Below are 12,554 nucleotides of genomic sequence, written 5' to 3'. Positions count from 1 at the left end.
GATACGTGCCCCTCTGCATGAAGGTGTGTGAGCAAAAGGACAAAGCTCAGGGCTCGCACACCCCGCCTTGTGGTAAGCTCCACCAGATCCACTCTGTGATGGAACCTTTTAAATGGGTCTTTTCTCACTTGGTAAGCAGCTCTTGGGTGCCAGCCCAGGGCACCTTAGGGAGCAGAACCCAAAGGGCCAGCAGCCCAGAGGCAGTGCACAGCCCCTGCCCACACCTCCAGTGCTCTGGGTACCCATTCATTTCCTTCTCCAAAGTTACTGGTATACAGTCAGGACGTCTCTTTCTTACCCTATGGTCTGTCTTGCATGAGAAAATAAATTTGGATTTAGGTTATAAGAGTACTGTGGCTATGTTTCTATACACTGGTTTTAATAGGGAAACTACTTTATTTCAACAGGAAAAATTATTTATTAAGACAGGCTACACAGAAGGTAGATTTAAGGCATTGTTTCCATTTGGACTGTCTGCATCCTTCTCATTTGCTTGAAAAGTGGCGATCTGTCATATCAACATCTTCCCCTCTTGAAAATTTGAACATCCTTTTTATTTTCTCTGGAATCATAAGAAAAATATTTTAGAAGAGAAGCTGTACACTTGAATTAAACAGAGACATAAAGTGGACACTCACGTGCCTTTCATGTGTTAAACGCAGCAATGCATGTAATCACTTAAAGCAAATATTGCTTCAAAATAAAAGTGATGAGAAGATTTATAAATCACACAGAGTAATTCACCAGCAACAGCCTCACTGTAGGCTTTGTGACCTTTGAAAACTTGAGCAAGATATCTGAAAATTTGACAAGTATCAAAACACTAACTTCGGAGTCTGAACTTCACAGTTCCTGAAAAGGGAACCAGCCATAATTCTTACAAAATTTCCCCCTTTCATGTCGGAATTCGGTGGGGAGAGTGTGCATTGTGCTGCATCTCCGTGTCCCAGGCTTCACTGAAATTTGAATGTGTAGTTTTTCTGAATGTTGGAATCTTCTTTAAAGAAATTTTAGCTAAGTCTCCCTTACTCTGGAAACATAATTTTTTTGTTTTGTTTTTGGGAAGTCTTATGCGTGTAGTTTGAGGCACTTGATTTACAAATTTGTTTACCAAGCAACTGGAGATACATAAAGAAAGTGATAGATTGCAAACTGCCCTACGTCTTCATTTTCCTTCCCTATCTTAATAGACTCAAGGTGTTTTGCTCCTCATGAAATTAAAGAGGCTTATAATTACCCAAAAGCAGGGATAAACTATACTAATAGTTATACCAGGGATCTTTTATCCAGAAGGAAGTGAAGCAGATTAGGACTATGAAAGGAAAAATCAAGCCCAGGGGATGTAAAACACATGTAAAGATGTAAGGAAAAGTTCTACCTGAAGGACTGGCCTTTTGCTAAACCCTGCAGAATCAGCTCGGGCTGCTGCATCTGCTTCCAAAAAGGTGTTTGTGCTGCTGCCAGACTAGGTTTAAATTAAGATCTACTGTCACTGCTACTGGACACTAAGTGTGGGAGAGACCTGGGATTTGCATTTGAGCACTGCCTTAATAATGGATTAGAACTAAGCTTTAAAAAAACACAGAAGGCAGAGAGGAAGACCAGGTTTTATCTTATAGATAACAGGCTGCACTGCAGAACCAGGATGGGAAGGGGTTGTGCTGCACCTTTGCTCCCGGTGCCTCATGTTACTGTGGGTCAGCCACAGCAACTTCTGCAATGCACTTGATGCACATGGAGCTCTCTCCAGGTGACCACAGAATCTTGCATGGATAAGAGAGCCCAGGGACAGAATTGCCTTGGCCACCAGGAAAGCACAACTCTGTTTAAAAAGCCCTTCAGTGGGCTTAAACATGGGATGTGTGACATGTAGGTTGGCTGCTGAGGATCACTGAACTACTGGCCATGCAACTTGTTAAGAAGGGCAGAAAGATCTCTTTGTTCTCCCCTCCTGAGGAGTGTGACGAACTGTACCTCAAACTCCCTGAAGTGAAATGACCATTGCTTATGAATGTGAACCATTTTTCACAGCTGGCATTCTCTCAGTAAGACAAAGTGTTTTATCCCTGTGTTCGTGCCAAGTCAAACACTTTAGAACAACTGCAGATTCAATTAGAAAGCCAGTGGGTATGCCAGATACTGAATTATTAATTTGGTCCCTTCAGACCAAAATACACGTTTCTGAGCAAGTAAGAAGACAGCAAAAAACATGGTTAAGATAAACATCATTTTTGTAACAGGATTAAATCCCACAGTTCACACAACACCTGTACACTACGTCTTATAAGATGTAAGCCCCATCATGAATTATTGAAGGATCTGACTGGAAATACACAGCACGTTTGGGTAGAGAACTCTCTGTGCTATGTGCAGTGCTGTGTGCAGGAAAGAATCTACCAGGCACCCATCTGGAACTGAGAGATCATGAGTAAAAAGTGACCCATCCTAGCAATGTTAAGGCTGGATTTCAAAGCCCATGGTTCTGTTCTGAGATCAAATACACTGTTTAGGTTGTGAGACACTCTCCTGTTTGTATCTCCATGACATGGATTTGCTGTCTCTATCTGCAATACTTCGCACTTTTAACTCACTGTACTGATTTCAGTCCATTGTTCCAGATCCCTGGGAATTCTGGTAGTCCTGCACAGATGATTATATCTCATGATATTTGCAGTTTTTATTGTCTTGTTTCTGATATCCAATTCATTAAAAAAAATACTGAATTATATACTATACCTAAAGGAAAACTTAGTAGCTCCTTATGGTCTGACTGTAAAATGCAGATTACTGCTTTTAAACCACAGCATTTCAAACTGCTGTAGCTTTATACTTTTACAGTTCAGCTGAATACCTATTTGTCTGCTTACAAGAATGTCAAGTGGAGCTTTGCAAAATGCCTTATTTGTGTCATGGAGCAATACTTCTGCTTCTTCCTAATGAAATGAAATTAAATGAAGTTGATAAGCAGCTCCTCTCAGTTTGCACTGAGAGGATGCTCTACAGATGTTTCTATTCAGCCTTAATGGGCACTAACAATGCTCTTTAAATACTGATTTTCTATGCTTTCAAATTTTTAAAAGAATGCTTTATTAAAGAATAAAACGTTGTTTCAAATATTAAGAGATTTTTTTCTTGATTTAGAAACAATTTGAATGGTAAAATAGTATTTTCTCCTGACATCTGGCATTCTTACTCATCTATGTGGAAGGAAGTACAGGAGATTGGATCCTGTACAAATATTTTGTAGTGAATTCTGCATTTCGAGTGGGATGTTTCACACTTTCTAATGGAGACTGTCAAAGAGCCTGGCATTATATTTAATGGCAATGTGGTACTGTATGAACATGACCCCTCTGAGATGCTCTCCCTTGAGAGCTACATATAGGAATCTCCGTGCTCATAGTTAACTGAATAAAATCTCAGCTATTTACAGGTATCACGATAGAAGGTGCTGCAAAGCATCAACATTTGAGAGAACGCTGCTAAAACTGGAGTTTATCAGACTGTGAACGATCCAAAGCCAATTATCTACCAGTTAACTGAGACGTCAGGGTGACTATTTCGCTTACAGAGAGGGAAGGGGTGGTTAGGATGACAAAGTGCCTACCTGTTCGAGAGGCAGAGCACACACTCATTGGAGTAGGTCTCTCCGTCGGTGCCACACACTGGATTGTAGTCCCTTGGACATCCAGGGACACCGTATCGGTCGCAGGCAGGCTGGGGAAGACAGACAAGGACATCAGAAGTGTAAGACGCGTCGCTGAAACAGCCTCTGGAGAACACAAGCAGTGCTCGGGAGGAGCTGGAGCAGCCTTGGGAAGTGCCACATTATCTTCCATGGGGAATGACTGCTCTGGACTTGGCATCAGCCGTGGTGTCAGGACACACACGCGTGACACAAAACCAGGCTTCTCCCGACGTCTTCACGTCGGCGGGACACCCCGATAGCGAGTCCCCGTGAAGGGCACCTGCAGACCGAGCCGGTAAGAGAGGGGGATCCCCAGAGCATGAGTGCTGCAGCCCTCAGCTCCCGGGAGCCCTGGGCTGTGGGGACGACACTCGCTGCTCAGCCCCGGTGCCCCGGAGCCGAGGTCAGGCACCCTCCCACCCCCTGCTCATCCCGGGGAAGGGGCTGCCGGCAGCGGCAGGGCTGGCTGGCGACACGGGGGGCTGAAGGGTGGGATCGTGGGGGAGGGCAGCACTCACCGGGACGCTGGCAGCGGCGCCGGGAAATCGGAGGAGGCCTGTGGAGAGCAACCGGAGTTAACGGCGCCTGGTCCCGCCCGCTTTCCCCCCGACCTCCCCCGGTCCCAGCCCGTCGGTGTCCGTTACTGGTCCCGTCCCCAACCAGCCGGTCCCGGCACCCCCCGACGGCTTGCGGCACCATCCCGTGCCGTTTCTCTCCCCCGCCTCCCTCCGGTTGATGCCCGCTGCTGGCTTAAATTCCGCGGCCGCTCCCCCAAAGCCGTCCGGTGCCCGGTGCCGGTTCAGGTTTCCCTTTCCCTGGGACGGGACCGGCTGGCGTGGGGGAACCAGCTCGGTTCCCTCTTCCCGGGACCAGCTCGCATCCCTCGACCTCCACTGCCCTGGCGCCCAGTACCGGCGAAGAGTGCGGGCAGCAGCACCAGGAGAACCGGAGCCAGCCCAGCCATCCCTGGCAGCGTCCGGAGCAACAGCGGCGGTCGGGACGACGGGGCGGGGCGGGCAGCGAAAGTAACGGCAGCGGCGCAACGGCGGCGGGGAGGGCGCGGGAGGGCGCGGGAGAGGGGGCAGGGGGGAGCTGAGGAGCACTTGGGTGCTACTGGGAGGACCTGGGGGTGGGGGACCCATGGGGAGCACCCGGGAGTGGGGATGCCACGGGACATACTGGAGAGGCAGGGAGTAAGGATCCACGGCGGGGAGCTCCTGTGGGGCTGAGGTGCCGGGGGGAATGGGGAGGGATGTGGTCTCTGTAGGTTTGGGGAGGGGGCAGGCACCTCCAGAGGCACTCTCCCTGCTGTCCTGGGGAGATTTGGGTTTAAGGTACCCGAATGCTGTCCTTGGCAAGTAAGCCTCTGCCTCCCTACCAATAGGTCGCTTATCCCTGCCTTTCCCACTGAGAATCCCCTAAACCAGCAGTCAGCAGCTAACCGAGCTCTGCTTCTGTGATGCACAGAGCAGTGGAGAAACCGCACCAGGACCATGCTCAAAGGATGGAAAACTTCAAGGTCAGGGCTGTGCAAAGGTGCAGCAGAATTAATGGTGGGCACCTGGCTGCAATTCTCTGCACTTCCCTGCTAGATTAACCTCATTAATGTTGTACTTTGGTAGCAGAGTGCCTTGAGCAAGGTGGGGAAGTTCACAGTATGTGTGCAGTGCCATGTGGCTGTTGATGTCATAGCCCCTGTCTCCTCATGAAGTGACATGAGATGGCTCTTGTGGAGCTATGGATGTCTTTCTAACAAGAGGAAAAGCAAATCGTTATAGCCTCAGCAATAAAGCCAACCTACATGCATCCAAAGTCACAGGAATCCAGGCCAGTGGGGCTGGAAAGGCTTGGCACATGGTCCTGTCAGCATGACTGGGTGTTTGAGCAGCATGGCTCTCCAGAGAATATCTCATCTATTGGTTGCTGGTAAGAGTGGTTAGTGGTTAGCTTTGCAGAGCCCAGGAGTTAGCTTCATATGGAGTCTAGTTCTGGAATTGTTTTTATGCAGTTTCCTGGAATCTAAGATATGAGCTTCTTGTGAAGTGGCCTGTGCTTCTGTGTATGAGCTGGGGTCTAGACCTGTCTAGTGTTTTGATGTGTCTCAGACATCACAGACATCACATGCACCCTTTTTGTCTCTGTTTCAGTCCCTGGGTCCTTCCAAGCTTGGCTTTTCTTCTCCCTTGTGTTTCTGACAGTGTGTGCTGCCTGCACAGCATGATAGTCAGGTTGTTTTATTACCTGCTGAACACGTTCCTATTCCTCCAGCTAAATTTTGAAAATTGATTGCAGTGTTAGATTTCCACTCACAGTGCACCTTTGAAATTAATATCTAACACAAGGGATGCTTCATCAAAAAGACTTTGGCTTGGATAGTTAAACAAGTTGCCTAATCAGAATGTTTTGTGGCTGGTGGAGCATGTGGAGGGGTGTTTCCATCTTGATCTTGATCTCAATCTCATTTTCTACCTTTGCTTGAGGTCTTGCCCCAGCTTTGCCTGCTAAGCCACTTTCAGAGGAAAGCTGCTTTCTCTTATTTTGTTGTTGGGGTGGCTGCTGGATTTACATCCCTGGGGGATCTTTAGGTCCCAGAGAGATTTCCCTGGGAGAAGGAGCATCTGTGGGTTAAACACTGGAAAGCTAGGCTGAGTGGGCTTCCTTGCTTCTTGAAGGTGTGATTTTTTTCAAAGAAAAATGTGCCAGGTGAAGATGAAGGGAAAAAACCCCAAAACTAACGGTAGGAATTCTCTCTTGTTAATTTCCTAAGGTCATGTCATTACACAGTTAATTGCAAGGCTCTTGCACAGAGCTGTGTTTGCACAGGAAAAAACCTGAACACAACAAACCAAGTGAGAGCTCCGTGCCCGAGGTGTTGGTAGCCAAGAAAAGCTTCAGCTCCAGCACAGCAAGCAGGAGATGGATGTGTACTATTGTACCTCACCTAAGAAAATAGCTGCACCCCACCCCCCCCACCCAGCATTATCCACACTAATGTATTTTCCAAGGGGTTAAATGCTCATCAATTTGTTGCACTTGATCCCAGATATATGGGGTGAATGGGACTGGTTTGGTTTCACAAGGCTTCTGTTGTGTCTCTGTGACAGTAAATTAAACTAACTCACAGCCATGTGTTCTGTCTGGGATGCTTCCCCCTGATGTTGCAGAAAAAATACTGAAAAGTAATGTGCAGGAGCTTTATTAACTCCCAGTGTGGCACTAAGATTTTAGCTTGGTGCCAGTCCAGCCTTCTCAGTGCTGAAAGCATTTCATTTCACTCATTCCTATTCTTTCCCCTGAGAGCATTTAACTTTGCCTTATTTGAATAAAATTTTAGAGATAGGTCTTTAGAGAAGGGAAAATGAAGGAAATTAGATTTTAAACAGAAGACAAGATAACTTACACAACTTTTCTTCTGGCAAGATGGAGTATCTATTAGAAAATACCCATTTTCTTCCATATATTGTTCAGAACTGGAGGCAAGAAAGAGGATAATTATGCAGAGTCTTAATAGTCTTTGTATCTTGTTAACACATTTCTGATATGAATGCTGAGTCACGGGAAAAGAAAATTGCAGAATAATTTGCATATCTCCTAGAAGTTATCTTCTCATTAATGTCAGGTAGCTGATTAATAAACATGAAAGATAATAATGATCCTAGCATATAGGCTGCAGGGAGCAATACATAATTAGAAGTTACATCCCTACTGAGAAGCTCTGCTTCTCTCTTGCTGGAATAACGCTCTGGGCTTGGAAGCAAGAATTTATTTGAACTTCTGTTACTTTTCTAAGTAAATGTCTATGACTTCCTGAAAGAAAAAAGCTCCTTTGGTGAGTTTATATGTTCTTCTTTCTTTTTCTGCCAAGCAGTTAGGTACTAGCAGGGCTGTGATCCATAATGCAGACATTTTGTGATCAAAAGATGTTAAGAGTAGGAGAACTGACTAAGCACAGGTTTCACACCAGAAATGTGTGCCTGTGTCCTTTTGGAATAAAGAACTGTTAAGCACAAGAGTCTGTGTTTGGCCTGGAGAACACCGGGCACGGTTCAGAGCCTTAGGTTCACCTAAGAAGAAAGTGGTTGTATAGGAAGGAGTGACTTCATATTTTAATAATAGAATCATAGAATTGCCCAAGATGGAAAAGACCTTCATGATCATGGAGCCCACCCTCATCCTAACCCCATTACCCTATTCCTGATGACCCACCATTAAACCATGTCCCTAAGCACTACACCCAGGGGATTTTTAAACACATTCAGGGATGGATACTCAACCACCTCCCTGGGGAGCCTGTTCCAGTGCTTAACAACCCTTTCTGTAAAGAGGTTTCTCCTGATATCCAACCTAAATCTCCCCTGATGCAACTTGAAGCCATTTCCCCTTGTCCTGTCATCTGTGACCAGTGAGAAGAGACCAACCCCACTCTCACTACAACCTCCTTTCAAGTATTTGTAAAGGGTGATAAGGTCTCCCCTCAGCCTCATGGATTGTTATTTTTTGGGTCTTCAGGAACATATCAGTGAGACACAAGCAATTTCTGGGAGTGCTTGCCTTGCAGTAAACTGGGCTTCAGTATGTTCCTTATTCTTCTACCACCTGAAAATCTGGGAGGGACTCAGTGTAATAAACTTTAGTAATATTGCCTGACATCCTCTGGTTAATGGGAAGCATGTGAATTGGTGTTTGATGTCTACTGTTGGCCTTTCCCAGTGCCTCAGACAGTAAGGCCTTTTAGCCTGATAGAAACCCCACATTATTTATTGGAAATGGGACAAGAAGAGAGGTGTTTTGTACCACCTAGGGAAATGAGGTCTCTCTGTAACCAGAGTATCAGGCTGCTTATAGCTTTACTCAAGCACAAGAGCAGCATGGCCTTAGGTGGCAAGTCAAATTGGGAACAAGCTAGGAGACACCAGTTCTCAGGGTAAAATTAGTTCACAATGTTGAAAGAAAGCTGATCTATCACCTCATCCTCTTAAAATGGATATAGGGAGATGTCTTAGCCTGTTTTAGTGCCCAAAGGGTTGAGATTAAGGCACTAAATTGCCTACTTTAGATGAGGAATCAGCAGTGTGGTGTGGAATATTCTCTTTGCCACAGGTGGTGGATGCTAAAAGCTTAAAAATGGGAGGAAAAAATAGAGCTGTTGAGGAAGAAGCTGTAAGGGACCTTAATAGCATGAGAATTCCCACAGGAAGGTGACACAGAAGTCTGGCTTTGCATTTGCTCCAGTTTTCTCTTGGCCATCACTGCTGGGTTCTCTGGGAGAGAGGAGGCTGATGGAAGGATACAACAGTCACAGATAACCTGCAGTTAATGTCCTCATGCAGCCTGGAGCCATATGGGGGAGGATGTTTACATCCACTGAAGGAGCAGGATGGTGCATCTGGGTTGCCTGGATTGCTCCAGGCAGCCTGGCAGGGACAGTGGGCAGGTCCCAGCTGTACTTGTGCCATGCACATGAGTCTCTTGCCCTATTTGGGTTGGTCTCTTTTCCCAGGCAACTCTCAGTAAGACAAAAGGGCATGGTCTTAAATTGTGCTGGGGGAAGTTCAGATTGGATATTAGAAAGAATTTTTTCACGGAAAGGGTGATCAGACATTGGAACGGGCTGCCTGGGGAGGTGGTGGACTCTTCGTCCCTGGAGACATTTAAAAAGTGACTCGATATGGCACTCAGTGCCATGGTCTAGTGACTGTGGCTGTAGTTGATCAAGGGTTGGACTCGATGATCTCTGAGGTCCCTTCCAACCCAGCCTATTCTATGATTCTATGATTCTATGATTCTAAGTATGAGAGGGTGTCTTTCCACCTGAGTTATTTTTGGGGTAAAAGCAAGCAGCACTCTTGAATGAATGAACCACAGGACAAGAAAAGATGCTTCTGAGCTGCTGTCAGCCTGGGGTGGCTCTGCTGGGAGCCTCTTTTTTCAAGGCACTGGAGGGCCCCTGCTTCTGGTGAGACTGGGAGTGCCCTAGAAATGGTTTGGCACTTGCTAATTGGCCATTTCTCACAACTCGAACCTGGCACAGCAGCAGGGCTTAGAAGGACAGAGAGTTAAGAGCTGATTTTCCTGGACATTTTCATCTCCCTGACAGTGATTTCTGTTGAGAAGAAAACAGCAGCACCAAGCAGACTGATCAGGTTTTGGTCTAAGTCTGAATTTGTTTTGCAGGGATAACTGGTTCTAGTTGACAAGGTAACTGGTTCCAGACCACAAACTGCTTCCCTGGCCAGGTCCAGAGTACTAAGCTGTGATTTTTATTTTATTTTATTTTATTTTATTTTATTTTATTTTTGGTAAATTTCTCCAAACTGTTGTTATAAAGCATAGGTTCAAATGTTCTAAGAAAGATGCAGAGGAAGCTCCTTGCCTCATCACATTCCATCACCATCCTGTCAGTGGCATTCCCACCCCCACACCAATAAAAGATGGCTTTGGGGGTCCTATCTGTAACACACAGCCCATGAATCATTTACTTCAGCTGTGCTCCTACACTTGCAATCCCACATAGCCCAAAAGACAGGATCCAGGCCTCAGGGATTTAATTATGTACACTCTGCTCAGCCTCTCCTCCTTTGATCCCTCCGTGCCCATTCCTTTTGCTCCATCCCACTCTTTTCTCTGCTCTATCAGTCACAGGTGGGCAATTTATCCTCTCCTGTTTCCCACATGATCCCCATCTATCACCTGACTGCCTTTGAAAATTATTTACTGTCCAGCTGCCCACTTTGTGTCTCTGGCTGCCTTTCATCTGTCTGTAACATGGGGGGTGCTCTATGGAGGGGGGGGGTGAGCACCTCATGGCAGCAGCATGGCCCTGAGGAGTGATGCTGACCTCTGGGCAGTGCTGCTGGATGGTACCAGTGGACCTGCAGTGGGACAGTGAGGAAAGGGCTGCTGCCAGGTGCCCACATGCTCCTGGAGGATCTACTCATGCCCTCAATCACCATCATAGCACCAAGCAGCAGACTTCTGCCTGGCAGAGAAATGTGTGTGGATTTCTGTGATACTTAGGCTTGAAAAGGGGCTTTCGTTGTCCTTGGAGCCTCCAGAAAACTCCTGAAGGGGTGTCCTGATGGACAGATATCACCATAGTTTTCTTTTTCTCTCTTCACCAGAAGATTTTTTCTGCTGTTTCCAGCTCAAATAAGGACGTTTATCTACTCAGTCTTTCATGGGCAGTTTTAGAAGTGCTGGCTTTAACTTCCACTGTCTTTGTGCACTGCAGACCAGGGCCACACATTCTGCCAGAGGGCACATGAACTTCATTTTAGTGATTTACCCTGGCATCATAATCATAATTTGGAAGGAGTTGCCTGGTCCCAGTGGCATTTCTTGTCTCTGAAGTTTTCTCATAGAGCCCAAACTTTGAAGACAGTCTGCAAAAGTCTGCTTCTAACTTCTGAAGCTGTTAAAAGAGACATGGTTGAGGGATCCAGCCCAGAAGGCTGCTCACCTTCTTCTGGCCGCTAAGGCTAAACCCCATGGATGACCTGCAGTGATAGAGGAACAGCCAGGCTGGTGCATCAGGAGAAACTGCTTTCAGCTGTCAAAGGGCAGAGTCTGCCCATGGTGGTGGCAGCATAGCTGCTATTGATCCAACACAGTGCTTGGAAGTTAATTGATCCAGCAATACTTGTCTTATGGACAAATGGAAAGACGCTTTGAAAAGTCAAAGGCATCTTCTTTATTTTCTTTAATGGCCACGTATTCCAGCCCAGGCAGTGTCCATCCAAAGCCGCTTTCAGCATCAGCCTCCCACCATCTCATGTCTCCCTCCCCTGCAGGAACAGACTCTGTGAACACAGTGGTCATCTGAGAAATGTCTAATGCAGGCACAGCCTCTGTTTCCCATCCCTGTCCCAGAAGAGCTTTTGTTTGGTTTCTGGTGGCCTTTCTGGGCTGGGTTTCTGGGCTCAGAGCACTGTATCTGAGCAGTGCCAAGGGGAAAGGCTTGCTGGTAGCTATCACCTTGCCAAAGGGAGGACAGGCAGTAGAGCCAATATCTCAGTTTTTCCTCTGCCCTCTTTATGCAGTGCTGTGCCCTGAGCATACTCCATGGCATGTACATGCTGCAGCTCTCTCTGACCCCATAAGTGAAGGTACTCTTATCCTGGGAAAACCCACCCAATGTCTTCTACAGTCTCCAGCAGGGAGGATGAACTGCAGACAAGAATTTCAGAGCTGGCTGCTATATCACAGGCAGGATCAGTCAGGCTTTGATGCCTGTCTGCCTGATGGATTATCTGAGGTGGGGGATAAAAAGATCTTTATTCACCAAGGAAGATAAGTGGTGGCTTGGAGATGGAGATGAGTAAAGGATGCAGGTACCTTCCCCAGGAGGGCTCAATGTTGCTGAAAGCTCTGTCTTCTCTGTGAAGGCCATTGCCAGAGGTATCACTGCATGATGGGCTCTTACTGCCTGCACCACCACCAGCCACAGCTGTGGGGGCTGTGTGTTCATTACAAACCTGCCATCAATCAAGGGAGGAGAACAATGAATGGAGGAAGTCACAAAGCCTGGAACTTTTTGGAGGGACTATTTCTGAGTAGTGTTGCTGGAGGGGAGACCTGCAAAAGGCAGGAGTCCCACAAACATTGCCTGCTCCTGAGAAAGGTAAATCTCAGCTTTGTTTTTCCCCTCACCCTTTGGTCTGACCTGGCCCTTATCCCTTATTCTTCTACGACAAAGCTGCTGTTTCTCTTGCTCTTTTTGCTTCTGCATCTGGGATGGTATCTGGCATCTAGGGTGTGTAGTGGTAGGCATGTGTTCTAGAGAAAGCATTTTTTTTTTTTTAAAAAAAAAAAGAAGCCTGGTCTGTCCAACAAAAAGGGCAATTTTTTTTGTGTAATGGAAAAATCT

General features: G+C 46.6%; 1 protein-coding gene across 1 annotated transcript; it reads right to left on the bottom strand.

Annotated features, from left to right (window-relative positions):
* Positions 1-492: 492 nt before the first annotated feature.
* SPINK2 (serine peptidase inhibitor, Kazal type 2) lies at positions 493-4,676 on the bottom strand. The gene is made up of 4 exons (XM_030450212.1): positions 4,601-4,676; positions 4,207-4,244; positions 3,608-3,717; positions 493-562 (listed from the first exon to the last, which is right to left on the bottom strand). The coding sequence occupies exons 1-4, from the start codon at positions 4,650-4,652 to the stop codon at positions 517-519; spliced, it is 246 nt and encodes an 81-aa protein (XP_030306072.1). The 5' UTR covers positions 4,653-4,676; the 3' UTR covers positions 493-516.
* Positions 4,677-12,554: the final 7,878 nt, after the last annotated feature.

The sequence above is a fragment of the Calypte anna genome, chromosome 4A, assembly GCF_003957555.1.
Source record: "Calypte anna isolate BGI_N300 chromosome 4A, bCalAnn1_v1.p, whole genome shotgun sequence".
Classification (NCBI taxonomy): domain Eukaryota; kingdom Metazoa; phylum Chordata; class Aves; order Apodiformes; family Trochilidae; genus Calypte; species Calypte anna.
Note: the sequence above shows the minus strand (reverse complement) of the source record. Positions and strands in the feature narration are given on the sequence as shown.